Raw genomic sequence first — 15,583 nt, 5'->3', positions numbered from 1 at the left:
AAATGGGATTATTTTTTTTCATTTCACTTTCTGCTGCTTCATTATTGGTGTATAGAAATGCACTATATTTCTGTAGATTGATTTTGGATCCTGTGACTTTACTGAATTCATTTATCAATTCTAGTAGTTTTTTGGTGGAGTCTTTACGGTTTTCTGGTTTTGTCTTTGACAATCGTGTGTGTGTGTGTGTGTGTGTGTGTGTGTGTGTTTGCTGATATAGAAGGGGAACAATTCCTGGTCATTCTAGCACTTCTACACCAGGGCAGCTTTAACTTTGCCCTCAAACTGCATAGCACTGCCAGTCTTCCACCTGCACCCTCTCCAATGCCCCTCTCTTCTGTTCTCTGGCTTTAACTGGGGCCTTGGTTTACATGCTGGCAGGTAAACTGGATGTCTCTGAGTCACTTTTAGCTCCTCTCCTCCCTCCACACCTTTAGGTTCTATTCTCTCTGGAGTCTCCTCTCCTTCCATTCTGGATGCAATTTGCCCTAGGTCAAGACACATCATCTCTTGCCTAAGTGAATCTAATTACCTTTTAACTAATGTCCCTATCTCCAGTCTCCACAGAACTCCAAAGTGCTCCTTTTAGAACACTGAGCTGGAAAAAAAAATAATAAATAAAAACAATAAATAAATAAATAACTGAGCTGATCACCTCACTTTCCTTCTCAGAACTTTTCTTGGCTCTCTCCATGACCTATTGAACAAAGTTGAAACTCCTTAGCAGGCATTTGGGGGCCCCCATTACTTGCTTTAACCTAAACACCTCCTCCCTTTTCTACCATGGAAACTGTGATTTCTATTTCTTAAATATGTGCATCTTCACACTTCTAGGGTTATGCTCACATTTCTTTTGTCATTCTAGGATAAATGGCTCCCTCTCCCCCATTTCTGCCAATAATCAGTATTTTATTTTTTTCGAGGCCTGATTCAAATGTCACCTTCTTCATGAAAACATTCCTAATAGTCTGAGTCAGAATTGTTTCCTTCCTCTGTACTTTAAGCTCATATCGTTTTTTTGAAAGTCAGGTTCATAACTGAGATATAATTTATACACAGAAAAATTCACCCCTTTTAAAGTGTATATTTCTATGAGTTTTGACAAGCATACATAGTTGAGTAACTTACCATTACCACAATGAAGTTATAGAGTATTTTAGTGAAACCAAAAAGTTTCCTGTGTTTCTTTATAGACAATTCCCTCCTCCCATTCCTAGTTCCTGGCAATCACTGGTCTGTTTTTTTTGTCCTTATACACCTTATATCGTTTAAATAGCATTTCCCCCTATAGGCTTCATTTGTGTACACATCTTTCTTTCACTGGGTTGTAATCGCCTTGCAGGCAGAGAGCTATAATCATTCACCTTTACATTGCTCATGGTTCCAAGCACAAGTTCCAAACACATTCATTATGTGCCAGGTCACAAATATTTGATAAATGAAAAGGCGAAGAAAAGGGAAAGAAAGGAAGACCAGAAGAAAGGAAGGAAGGAAAGAAAAAATAAAGGAAGAAAAGAATGAGCCAAAGAATGGACAAATAGGCCTAGGAGAATTCTGATTCAGCAGTGGGGCAGTTGACAGGGCACACACTAGTTTAATGAATTATTCTGACTTCTTAATCCGAGCTACAAAAGCAGTTAAACACCTAAACATAAAATATATTGAAGTTTGAATCAGCAAGACGGACACTCTAAGTTTGGGAAGGAAGTCTTTTTTTTTTTTTTTTTTGAATGTTTATTTATTTTTGTAAGATAGAACGACAGAGCATGAGCAGGGAAGGGTCAGAGAGAGAAAGAGACACAGAATCCAAAGCAGGCTCCAGGCTCTGAGCTGTCAGCATGGAGCCCGACGCGGGGCTCGAACTCACAAACCATGAGATCATGACCTGAGCCAAAGTTGGACACTTAACCAACTGAGCCACCCAGGTGCCCCAAGGAAGTCTTAATGTAAGTGACCTAAGTTTTGCTAGTGGGTAGGAAACAACCACCCACCAATCCCAGGCTAAGCTGTCTCTGATCTCCTTGCATATCACACCATCATAACTGAGATATGAGATGTTTTGTTCTTAGTGTACAGCACATGCACTTAAAACTTCCGAGGGAGTTAAAGGAAGGAGAAAGGTAATGCTAAGTAACCCATAGTCATAGTGTTATATGCTTTATACTGTTTTATTTAATTCTCACAACTACTCTCTCACTGAAGTTAAAAGTAAGTAGGAAGTAACTCTTTGTTGGGAAAGGAAATAGATAATTAAAGGAAGTTTAGGGGTATACTTCCAAAGGAAGGGGCAGGTTAAAAACTATTTTTAGTTCAGGATAAGTTCTTTGCAGTTGTTCTTCTGTGAAATCACAATAAGCAAGAAAGGACAAGAGTCCAGGGTAATAAACTTTTTTTTTTTTTTTTAGGTCTATCACTGATCAGTTCAAGGTACTTCTTTCTGCTGGTGTGGCCACCATGTTCATTTCTGAAGCCAGTATGATGTGAAGGAACTCTAGTGTGCTATTTGATGAGGTTGTCAGCTGAGGCAACATGGCAGAATTTTGGGGCTAAGGGGTATAGTTAGTAAGTGGGTAATAAGAACTGCCTTCCTTCTGTATTATGGTGTCATGGGAATTTAAAGTGATTTTGCAATCGCTCTTGGGAGATAATTTTCTTGGTTCTTAGAACAAGTTGGAAGATAAACTTTGGACAATGTATTATACTATGCCCTTTGCAGTTAAATAACCCAAGATAATATGTTAAAGTTTAGTGGAGATTTAAATTCCTGAGCTGATTAAAGAGTTAAGACTATTAGGTTTTTAAAATGTTAATATTACTCCCAGAGTTTCTAGGCATTATGTAGTGATGAATTGCATGTTTCCATCGCTTATTATTTTTCTATCTTGCAGAACAGCTCAGCATTAAATAACAACTAAAATTACAGTTCAACCTCAAGCCTTGGGCCAGAGCAGGAAGACCTTGAATTTCTGGCTGACTTTGGGCTGCATCGCATCCACGAAAAGTGGAACCATTGAAAATTAAGGGTTTGTTATGGAACTGCTGTTTCAGGAAGATAAATCTGGCTGCGTTTGCAAATGTCTGGGACAAAGAAGAGATAGAGGCAGTCCACTTGGAGGCTACTGTAACATCCAGGCTGAGGGGATCAGAGCCGGGGTGTAAAGGAAATGGTAAGAAATGAAAAAAGAAAATAGTGTCTGCAACCAACACTAGACGATAAACAGACCCAGTAAGGTTGGGTGAGTGAGGAAGTGAACTGAAAGAACGGCTCCGTGTTCTCTAGAGGCCCGAAGTTGTGAACAGAGGCCCCTCAATTCCTCTTCCGTCCTTAACGCGGACGTCCTGGGATCAACTGGAAAGCTCCAGCCTCAGGCTGGTCAGGCCAGCAAAAGGCGCATAGGCGGAAGGACCCGCCAGGCGGACCCGCCAGGCAGATCCTCCAGCCTGCCCGTCCTCGCAGCCTCCGCTCTAAAGCAGTCCCTCTGGCTTCTACCCTTCTCTCCTCACCTTTGGGAGTCCCCAGATCACCCCCCACCCTCATCCTCCAGCCTTGGCCGGCACCGCCCTCTGTCCCTCCCCTCCCCCTCCCCCTTGGGGGGTCTGACTCGTCCGGCTGCCACGTCTCACTGATGACATCACCAGGGCCGCTCGGTCTTAGCCAATCCGCTAGGGGGAGTCCGAGCGAAGTCCAAGCCAGCGAGTCAGCGGGGCGGGGACCAGGGAGGGGCAAGAGGGTGGGGAGGTGAGAGAGTGGGGAATGGGGCGAGCGACAAGCTCTCAAGTACGCATGCGCCAGAGGCGCGGGGTGTGGCGGGAAGTTGAGTCCTGGTTGACACACCGCACCGTCCATCTCCAGCTCCCGCTGTGGGTTCGAACTCTCTTTCCCGGCGTCCCACGCGGTGCGGCCGCCCTTTGGGCTGTGTAAAGACCCCTCGGTCTAAGGCTTTCCTATTTCCTGGTTCGCCAGCGGCCATTTTGGGTGGAAGCGATAGCTGAGTGGCGGCGGCTGCTGATTGTGTTCTTAGGGGACGGAGTGGGGGAATACGTTTGCTCTCCCGGAACAGCCTATCTCATTCCTTTCCCTCGATTACCCGTGGCGCGGAGAGTCAGGGCGGCGGCTGCAGCAGCAAGGGCGGCGGTGGCGGCGGCGGCAGCTGCAGTGACATGTCCAGCATGAATCCCGAATAGTGAGTGCAGGAGAGCACCGGTCGGCTGGGTCCGTGGGCCTGCTTGGAAAAGCTTAAGAGGGGCGAAGAGGGCTGAGGCGGGAGTGAGGGCCTCGGCCAGGGTGAGGTGAGGGTGGTAAGGCAGGAGATGCTGGTGGCCCGGAGTCGGGCCCCATTGTCTGACGGAAGAGGGGTGGCCGGGGGGAGGGGTCGGGTCGGAGGGGTGAGCCGCCCGGGCCTGGACCGGGTCTGGTTGGAGGCCCTCAGTGCCGGGCCGGTGCAGAGGAATAGTCTGTTGAGGGGGTTGGGGAGTTTGGGAGTCGGTGGTGGGGCGGCGGGAAGGGGTAGTTTCTCGCAGAGGCAGTGACTTTTGAAGGAAGACTTATTTTTAAGGGGGGAGAGGATAGACTGGGAGAGCTGTCCTAGAGGGCACTGTCAGACCCTGCGCCCGCACTCTGCGGAGCTGTCAGAATCGTCAGGGTGGAAACCTGCTTTACTTGTAAATCTTGAGCTTGTTGGCTCTTTCTTTCACTCTCCCGGCCAGGCTGCAGGTAATGTGGATGCTTTTCCCACTGCGTGGGATTGAGGGGAATGAGTAGATGGTGAGAAGAGATTTTATTTTACATTTTTAGTTTAGTTTTGTTTTTTTAACTTATTCCCTGGGGTTCTTCAAGAACTCACGGGGCCCATTGCCTTTTTGGTTTTTTTTTGTTTTTTTTGTTTTTTTTTTTAGAGGACACTCAAGTCATTTTGTCTTGTGTAGGTCGAGAAAAGAAAAACAATTAAGACGTAGGAACATTTTTCTGATGTTATCAAACTAAAGGAAGACTGCTGTCAAGTTGAAAGAGAAACGAATGGGCTCTATGATCTGTAGGTTTTGGATTACCTTCTTGAATGCTCGAAGATAGGGAATGAGGTTCCATGACGTGTCATGAAAAGTTAATGCATTTCTTTTTCTTACTCAAGAAGTCACCACAGCATATGTGACACACCTGGCACCTTTCCTGGGAACTGGTGTTCACTTTTCTTGGGAAGACTTCTTTGGGCTCTCTTTAATGGCCCTTAAAAAAAAAAAGTCCTCCTTCAGCTTACATATATAAATTAATGAATGGAGATTTAATTGGTGTTCTTCAGCATCAGAAGGCTTTGGGGTAGAGAGGGAATTTTTTTTTTTAAGCAAAAGTCAGTATTTTAAAAGTTGACTTTATTTGCTTCTTTGGTCAGTTAGTGCTAAACAGTTCCCCTAAAAGGTCTACCCATCAGTTTAGCTGACTGTCATGTGTGTGTCACATGGTTCTTGCAAAATGCATTCTGACTTCAAGTTTTGTAATACGGTGGTTTGATGCTGAAATGTCCCCTTTTGCACTAAACAGAAGCCATTCTATTTCATTAACATTTTACATACTTTAAGAAATTGAGGATCGTGTTCCCATAGTGCCATGTTTGCTATGTTGGCAGTTTTTAATTTCTTTATCAGACTCCTAGGACAAAGTTGGTTTTGCACATTTAGGGAGAGTTGAACTTGAGGATCCTAATTTGGTGGTTTTCCTGGCATCAATAAAGTACATGGATTTGTCACTTTATGGAGACCTGTAAACCTTGTCCATTAGGGGAGTTCCTTCTATTTGCTGAATATATTTAGTACTATAAATAGATTTTGAAGATTAGTTTAACAGAACCATGACAAATTATTTGGCCTCTGAATTTGTTCCTCCTTCTATAAAATAGGATAGCAGTCAGTATTCCTATCAGGGTAGTTGTGAGATTCAAGTGTATGCAAAAGAAGAGCACTCCAGGTGGTGTGTGTCATGTCATTATCATGTGTGACATTCTAGTAGTGCTAGGATTTAGGAATATAATCCTTACCCTTAAGGAGTGTATAATGGAATATAGAAAATGGTTTGGTAAATGCCAGTAGAGTTCGTTCCAGATGTGCAGCATGGATAGGAACAACAAGAGTTCACAGGAGGGTGGAGGGTTGTGGTTGGGCAGTTGGGTTCAGGAAGAATTCATAGAAAAGAGGCTTGTGAGAGAATTATTAGCAGTAGATTTAGAGAAGCTCCAGGGAGTGGGGAGGATTTTTCAAGGGAGAAGAAAGAAAAATGGTTAATAAATGGCAATGATAGTAATTCGTAAGTAAGTGCCAAACCATCCGTTAGATTAATGATCTCAACAGGATCAAACCCAGAAGTCATTTTTATACTTTTTCTGCTATCGAGTATGCCCGTAACTGGCCAATTAATACTTCTAGTCTAGACTGTGTCTAATAAAATAGGAGTTGGGAAAACCTTTGAAGAGCATTAGTGAAAATTACTTGGAGAGGAGGTGATGGGTATTTTATTAGGGAAGGTCACAAGGGCAAGCAGCAAGCAGATTTTTAACAATGTGACTTGCGTTTTTTCTTTTTGTCTTTAATGAAGTTAACCATCATAAAAGTAGTTAATGAAAAATCGGAAAATAGAGAAAAGAACAAAAATTCTTATAAGTCTATTTACTTTAGTACCTGTTCTAAACTTTAAAATCTTTTATTTTTTTTAAATTAAAACTTTTAATGGGTGAGTGCTTTCACAATTCTATGGTGTTGTCTTAACAGCTTATACTTATAGCCGTATATGTTAGGTATAATATACGTTACAATACGTGTGTATTTTGGCATACACATATGTTGATGTGAAAGGGTAGAACACTAGATAATGTTTAAAAGTGCTCTCTAAATATTCCTTGTTTTTGGTTTATCATCTAATTTATCTTATTCCTTTTAGAAACTTTTAAAATCTGCTTCATGGGTGCCACTGAATTTGATAAAATGAAAATGGGTTCTTGATAAAAGAAAAAATTTGGTTCTCTCAGAAGGAACAGGGTTTTTTTAGATTATTGATCAACATATAAGATTGCCTATTGCAATCTTATATTACTTATATTACTTTATGATCTTTTAGTTGTAAACTTGGTTTGGGAGGAGGAGAATGAGAAATATAGCAGCCAAAGATTAAATTTTAAGCTGTCCCTTTGACTACTTTCTACATTATTTGGCTAATATGGGAGAAATGACAATCCTGGGTTATCTTTATGGCAGAAATTAAGGGTAATGACTGATTTGTGAATTTCAAGTACAAACAAAAAGAAAAAGCAACTGGAAGTGGAATCTGAATAGTGGGAAAAGTAGGTGAAAAGATCAAATCCTTCTTTTTTCTGGAGATCTGAAGATTTTTTGAGCTAGGTGGTGAAGCAGGCAGTGATTATTTCAGCACACTGGTTAAGAAATACTTAGCATTATTGTCATGCCAGAAACATTTTTTTCTAATCCATAAGCTTTTGGTGGATTTTTTAATGTCAAGAAAACCATTTTGGCTACTTCATCTGTAAGGAGTGTGTTAAGAATAAAGTGTGGGTACTTATCATGATTATACCAATTAACTACAATAGGAAGGACTATAGTCGTCTTCTTGGATCACCTGTAGTTCTTTAATGTAGAAAAATTTTATAGTGGGGACCCTGGGTGGCTCAGTCAGTTAAGCGTCCGACTTCAGCTCAGGTCACGATCTCATGGTCCGTGAGTTCGAGCCCCGCATCAGGCTCTGTGCTGACAGCTCAGAGCCTGGAGCCTGCTTGGGATTCTGTGTTTCCCTCTCTCTCTGCCCCTCCCCCACTCATGCTCTGTCTCTCTCTGTCTCAAAAATAAATAAACATTAAAAAAAAAAGTTTTATAGTAAATGCCTTGTTTATGTTTTAACACGGCTTCCGAATGATGTTTGAGATCATGGCTCAGGATTTAATCAGTCTTTCAAACTTTGCTCTTCTAACAGGAGACTAATAATAGTAGACTTAATGAACATTTGCCTTTTGCTTTCTTTCTTTTTTTTTCTGCCTGCACTTTTAACATAAGAGTTTGAAAGTAAAAGCAACTTAATATGTTTTGTTATCTGACAATAATAAGTATGTCATAATTGGCTTTCATACACTTTTTTTTTAGAACTTTTTTTATTAGAAAAGAAATCAATTAAAGTAAGTTGCCTTTTTTTGGTTGTCTTGATGAGTTTTGGGTGGTGTTGGTAATGGTTTGAAAAATTCAGAAAAGTTTAAAGAAGAAAAATAACCAGTATTCTCACCATCCAGAATATACTTTCTTAATTTCTGTAGAGAACCAGCATGTGTGATTTTTTTGGGGAGTGTGTTTCCGGCAGCTATGTAGAATCTACAGCATGAATCTTAAGAGTTTTGTGTGAATATATGATCTTGTCAGGTCATTTGAAGAGAACTGAAATTTGGCATTTAATATTTTTTTATTAAGTTAAAATGAGAATTTTTGACAGTTTCTTACATATTCCAAATAAAAAATTTTAAAAAATATTAAAAGATGAAAGAGCTTCAGAATCCAGTGTTCTCTTGAAAACTCTTTAGTTGACTTTTAAAGAGAATTTTGCTTTCTAATTTTGTTTCTTGGATATTTCAGTCTTTTTTATTCTGAAAGCAGTCTTAGTAATTTATCTATGTGCTACCATTTTGTTATATTCACATCCTACTAGCAATCCTTTGTGTGCATGTATTTCTTTCCTTGGCAACTTTTGACTATACGTTTAGGATAGTTTTACTATTTGCCATTGTAGTAAAGTTTCATTTTTGATAATTAATAGCTTTTTTTTTTTTTGCTAATGTTATCTATTCTTGTCTGTTTCTAATGTATGAAAATATTTAAGGTCAAGTAAAATGCTTTTTAAGGTTTCTGAGATTTAAGGTTTGCTAAAAAATACTTTGAGTGTTTTAAGATGAAAATAAACTAAAAATGGATATAGAATGCCAATGCATGAGGTATTTTAGATATGTAGCTTATCAGCTTTTTACCACTGTCTGAGCTCAACTTTGGAGTTTCAGTAAAAGAGGCAAAATGCCTCCCCCCTTCCCCCACCAAGGAGAGAGGCATGGTCAGACTACTCCTCTCTTTTCCTGTAGAAGGTGGAGCTGAGATTGCTTTTTTGATGTCTAGAATACTATTTAGGGAAGAACACCTAGGTCTTGGCTTTTCTTTCAAACTGCTCTGTGAGTGTTTTCAGATAATAAAAGGGTAATGTGGGGTGATATTTGGAAAAAAATAATAGTCCCGAGGAGCGAGAGAACAAGTGTTGGTTTGTTGAGAAATGGGGTACAGAGGAGGAGTAGGAAATGAAGTTTTCCTTGGTAGTTTTGTGACTGGTTGGCTCAGTTGCTAGGAGCACTCTGCTTTATTAAATCCAAGGTTGTGATAGGTTCTGATTAAGTTTACACTGTTCCCTGTTTGTAGATTTCCTAATTCTGACAGGTGGTGTTCATGTAAACGCCTTTGTTTATAAGGGGGACCATTCTTTGGAAACATCTTTTTTTTTTTTTTTAACAGAAGCTACTATTTAACGAGTGCTTACTATGTGCCAGCCACCTGGCTTCGGGGGCAATTTTTTTGCAGTCTGTGCTTCAAACTAGTGAGCAATTACATAAATTATGTAATTGAAGTTTTCTATGAACAGTGATAGATTCAACTTGTCTGAATATATTTCCTTTGAATAACAATAGTACTTAAATGGAATTATTCTTTGTTTTTTTCACTCTGCCTATAGATATTTTCCAATAACTTGATTTAGGGCAGTTATTTTTTTGTTTTGTTTTTTAATTCCAGTTAACATATATTGTTATATTAGTTTCAGGTGTACAATTACACCTGCAACAGTTCAGCACTTCCATACATCACCTGGTGCTCATCACCACAAATTCACTCCTTAATCCCCATGCTTATTTAAGCCACGCTCCATCACCCTCCTCTCTGGTAACCATCAGTTCTCTATAACTGAGAGCCTGTTTCTTGATTTGTTTCTCATTTTTTTCCCCTTTTGTTTTGTTTCTTACATTTCAAATATGAGTGAAGTAAGGTATTTGTCTTTCTCTGACTTACTTCCCTTAGCATCATATGCTTTAGCTCCATCCATGTTGTTGCAAATGGGAAGATTTCATTCTTTTTTATGTCTGAATAATATTCCATTGTGTATATACACACACACACCCCACATCTTTTTTGTCCATGGATCAATCGATGGACACTGGGCTGCTTTCATATCTTGGTTCTGGTAAATAGTGTTGCTATAAACATAGGTGTACATGTATCCCTTTGAATTAGTGTTCTTGTATTCTTTGGGTAAATATAAAGCAGTTTTTCTTAACCCATTTATTATGGTCATGTACCCCTAGGAGCATTTGATGAAATCTGTGGACATGCTCCCTTTGTGCATACATACTTACAACATTTTGCATAAAAGTGCATGCTGTTTATACTCAGTTTAATTTAAAGTCTGGTATTGAGCTAATTAGCTTTAAAATGTGAGATTTATTTGGGTATGCTTTATTTTCGTGAACTATTCTGTGCTTTTCTTCTCTTTTTTTTAAAATGCTACCTTTCTGTTTCTCATTGAATTACTAATATGAGTTGTTTCCAAGAGCCTTGAAACAGGCACATGAAGTTCACAGAACATTAGTGTTTGCATTAAGAAAAATAGATCATTTCTGTAGTATCTTTACTACCTCAGTAAAGGATATAGTTAGGATAATGCCTAGCCAAGTGTGATATAGTCTTAAGTGTTTGATGAAACTTATACAAATAGTCGAATAGCTAGGTTTATAAAAGGACATTTGAAGCAACTTTGTGAAATACACACTGGATAATCATTTAGTGTTTTATTTGTAGATTGGTGGCTAGCACCTGTCTTCATAAAGACCAATTGGATTCATCACTTACTAAAGCTAATGAAGTCTGAATTGTAAAATTTACCATGCTTTTTTGAGCCAAGCTGACTTATTTTCTACCAACACAAATGTTCTAAGTTAATTTAAGCAGTGAATCACACTTTACTTTGTATTTGGTCAGGTCCTGTGTACTAGTTCATAATCGTTTGACTCCTTCTGATAGGTTTTATATGTATGACTTAACTTAAGGTTTTTATCATCTGAGTATGTAAAATACATCACTGAAGGAATATGGTGTGATAAAAAACAGCATTTGGAGTTACAAACCCTAGGTTTAAGTTCAGATTGACACTTACCTCTGCAAGTCATTTATGCGTTTTTAGCCTGTTTCTTTCTCTATAAAATGTGATTAGTACCACCTCAGTTCTGAGTCTCAAGAGTAAACTGTACAGTGCTATAGAGATGTTATTTGACATATTCTAATATTCTAATAAGGGATATTAGACTATAAATGGCCAGTGGTTTCAGTTTTAAAGCTTTTCTCACACATGATTACTCATCACCCAATTAGTCTGTTTTTGTCTACTTTAACAATTTTCTTAATACAAATTTAAAAAAAATCTTCTAGTAAATGCATACCTGTGTGTGTGTGTGTGTGTGTGTGTGTGTGTGTGTGTGTGTATGCATGCACACACACACAGGGGTAATTTCAACCTTACAAGAAAGCTTGGTAAAGAAAACAGCCAGCCCTTTCTCTGTCATTAGTTAGAATATGCTAGGAGTTGGGGCAGGGGATGGGGGGGGGGGGGCGGTTTTGATTGTGAAAGATGGACTCTGCTCGCAGGTGCATACCAATTTGTTAAGAAGATGACTCATGGGGGCACCTGGGTGGCTCAGTAGGTTAAACATCGGTTAAGTGTCCCGCTCTTGATCTCGGCTCTGGTCATGATCTCTTCGTGGGATGGAGGCTGTGTGTCAGGCTCTGTGCTGGTGGCATGGAGCCTCCTTGGGATTCTCTCTCTCTTCCCCTCCCCAATCCATGCTTTTCACTTTCGCAAAATAAATAAGTTAACTTTAAAAAAAAAAAAAATGGCTCATGCTCAAACAAGTATAATTGGTATCACAGTATTATCACAGATTAAATCTTGTGATACTTTTAAAAAATAGCATGGCAGAATAGGTGATACAGAAGATTTAGAGAAAGGGCCTATGATTTCTATCATTAACAGGAAGTTTTACTTATGTTTTATTTAGCTGGAGAGTAACAGAGTACTGAGGAGGACTCTCCAGAACCCTTGATGCTAGTCTTGGGATGTAGTCAAGAGCTAACAATTTGAGTTGTCATCAATAGCCAGAAATTTTACTTATGTACATTCTTTCCTTCAGTCCTGTGAAGAAATGGTGTCCTAGGTTTATAGATGTGGAAACAAAGGCAGAGGAGAGTTTAATGGCTTGCCTAAGGGCATTCAATAAGCAGCAGAATTGGAATTTTAACTCAAGGGCCTGTGATTTCACAGTCCTAGTATGCGGTTTCCAACTTACTGTGTGTGGTTAACTCTAGAAATTTAAAATTTGAGCCAGTTAATTAGGCGACTAACATTTTTGTGGTCAGTGTCTTTTAAAATTTATGATTAGAGAGGTCTTTTTAAAAATGTTAAAGGTTTGTGAAATACATGTTACGAGGTACATATTATGGTCTTTGACTTTCTCTTTCACATCTTGGGTTGGTATTTAAAGCTTCCTTAGGCTTGAAGTCAATTACTGTATCTATTCTCAGTTTTTCTACCCTCATGACTATTCTTGAATATTTATACTTGGGGCCTTGGAAGTCATGGATGTGTTTCTGTGAGTAAAGCAAGTGGAGCAGAGAACTGCCTTTCTTTTGCTGGAGAGGGCACCCTTGCTGCAGGCCATGTTACTATGTTGTGTGTGCTAGGCTTTGGGAGTTGTGACTGGTGTGATCATAGTACTTATAACTGTTAGTTGGTAATTTTTAAACCTTTATTTTAGATTATACTAGTAAATTCCTGTGGTATTTTGTCACCATCATCTGAACAGAGGGTTTGGATAAATAGCTTTAAAGTTTTTGTCAAAGCTCTTAAAGGTTTTCGTCAGGTTACCTAGCGGTTTGGAGGGAGGAAGGAAAAATAATAATTGCCACTTATTGTGCTTCTGTAATGTGCCAGATACTGTGCTACAGGTTTTAGAGGCATTTTTTTCTAAATCTGACAAGAAACCTAAGGTAGAGGGTGGAGCTTGAATTCAAATACAGGTCGTTCCAGCTCTAAAACCCGTGCAGGCTTTGAAAGGTAAAAGAAGTAGAGGATATTTACATCTCCTCCCTGGCATATTTTTCAGCAAATACTGGTTACATAGGTTGTAAGACCTATCTACTTTTTTTGTCCTCTTGTATGACTTGCCGCTTTGTTTAGAGCTACCAAAGTTTCCTTCATTTTCAGAATTCCAACTTTGAATTTTTGGAACACTTCTAAACTGAGCTGAAATGGAACCTGGAAAATTAATTTATTGTCTCTAAATATCAAAGAAAAACGTGTACTTTTATGAATAGCTCATGGGGACAATTTTTAAAAAATTGCTTGGGTATTTCGTTAAATTTGGAAGAAAGACTGTTGTACTCTGAGATACTTGATGATTACTTTGACAGTGCTTTTGTCCATAGCTGAAAATTTATTTTTTATTGTTTTTAAGTTTGTTTGTTTATTTATTGAGAGAGAGAGAGAAAGAAAGAGTCCTAAGCAGACAACGCACTGTCAGTGCAGAACCCAGTGCAGGGCTTGAATTCCCAGACTATGAGATCATGATCCAGCTGAAAACAAGAGTCGGACCCTGGTGCCCCTGTTTTGTTTTTTATGTAGTTTAGTCTTCAAAGTAATATGTGCTTTATAAAATTCAAACAATGGAAATATGTGAAGGAACTAAAAGTTTTTACCTCTTTTCTCCAGCCTGATGGTCAATTTTGAATTGTTTTCTGTGGAGCATACTTAAAATGAGTGAAGGGGAGCACCTGGGTGGTTCAGTTTGTTCAACGTCCGACTTCGGCTCAGGTCATGATCTCACAGTTCTTGGGTTCTAGTCCCACATGGAGCTCTCTGCTGTCAGCACAGAGCCTGCTTCAGATTCTGTCCTCCCCCTTCCCTGCTCAAGCGTGCGTGTGTGCGCGCGCGCTCTCTCTCTCTCAAAAATAAAACATTAAAAAAAAAAAAGTGAAGAAGAAAAGTTGATGTCAGACACAGTTAACTGCAGCCCAAGTTTTTATTAATCATTCCTTACCCTAGAGTCTAATAGAACAGTGTATAGTTTAATAGTGAATTAAAATTTGGCCACTGTGTCATAATATCATAGTCCTAATTTTGTTTTAAATTTTTTATGTGAGCTTAGGTTATTTTCAAGTATGACATTTATAAAAAAAAGGTAGAATAACATTCCTTTCATGCAAGGGAATTTGCTCTGGATGAAAAACACATTTACTTTCCACTTAACTTTTAAAAATAGTAGGCCTTTTCTAAGATATAGGTGACATGAAGTTTGTATTTTGGGAGTACTGTGTGGATAAAAACGACTTTATATTATAGCCAGTTGTTTTGCTTTTGTCTTTTCTTCCTTGGTATGTTTCCAGAGGGTGGAATATTGAAAGTTGTGTTAATGTCAGTCAGCTTTCTCTTACATATGACCTATGTTTGGTAATCTAAATTTTATTTCATACAAGAAAAATGTTTATTCTTATTTAATCCAAAAAATTGACTTCATATACTTGTGGCTATATTGGGAATGTGCCAGTGCTATCTTGACTCTGCTCTACCTATTTAGAAATCATTTATGTTATGGTAGTAATGCTGGATGAACTTGCAGAGGTGTTAAGTCTTTGGAAAAAACCTCTGGTTAAAACTTTTCTTCCTCTCAAATAATTTGTTTTTTGTTATAAGAGTAATATGTATTTATTGCAGACTGTGAAAAAAGTAAAGAAGATATCAGTTGTAATCCTAAAATTTAGAAGTGTCCATTTTCTCCCAAATCTTTTATGTATGTGAACATTTTTTAAAAACAAAAGTGGGAAATGAATTATACTAAACAAAATGTAATCTTTTCACAAGTGTTTCACATAAACAGTCTCTACAGGTTTTAGAATTCCCAGTAGCATTTTATTTTATTTTATTTTTATTATTAATGTTTATTTATTTTTCAGAGACAGAGAGAGCATGAGTGGGGGTGGGGCAGAGAGGGAGACACCGAAACTGAAGCAGGCTCTGGGCTTTGAGCTGTCAGCACAGAGCCTGACTCGGGGCTGGAACTTGGGAATGGCAAGATCATGACATAAGCTTAACCAGCTGAGCCACCCAGGCACCCCTCCCAGTGGCATTTTAGATTCAGACATAAGTGGATTCATCCCTTACTACGCATTTTATGTACAGTGTGGTAACTTCATGAGAAGGAAACCACTTTACCTAAGTAGAATTTTGAACCAAAGTTTGTAACTTGTTTAAAGTATAATCATGTTCTCACGATAGGGACTTTTTTAAAAATACAGAAAATTATCTGTTAGTGCTTGCATGCAAAAATGGCAGAGGTATCAAGATTATATTCAGATCATAAATAATGGAAATAGAGAATTTCCAATATTGCTGAAGTAGACCATGAATTGACTTACAGGAGATAGTGAAAGAATTTTTTTTTCAATCACCGTTATCTTTGATGCC

General features: G+C 38.8%; 1 protein-coding gene across 3 annotated transcripts in view; it reads left to right on the top strand.

Annotated features, from left to right (window-relative positions):
* Window positions 1–3,860: 3,860 nt before the first annotated feature.
* Window positions 3,861–15,583, top strand: part of RAB1A (RAB1A, member RAS oncogene family) — a 31,403-nt gene continuing 19,680 nt past the window's right edge. For all 3 annotated transcript variants that reach the window (XR_006215770.1, XR_006215769.1, XM_042981554.1), the window contains exon 1: window positions 3,861–4,184. Coding sequence is in view for 1 of the 3 variants with exons in the window: in XM_042981554.1 (XP_042837488.1) it covers window positions 4,162–4,184 (23 nt within the window). In the remaining 2 variants the exon portion in view is untranslated. The remainder of the gene's footprint in view (window positions 4,185–15,583) is intronic.

The sequence above is a fragment of the Panthera tigris genome, chromosome A3 (assembly GCF_018350195.1).
Source record: "Panthera tigris isolate Pti1 chromosome A3, P.tigris_Pti1_mat1.1, whole genome shotgun sequence".
Lineage (NCBI taxonomy): Eukaryota > Metazoa > Chordata > Mammalia > Carnivora > Felidae > Panthera > Panthera tigris.
The sequence above is the reverse complement of the archived record's forward strand: the minus strand, read 5'-3'. Positions and strand labels throughout refer to the sequence as shown.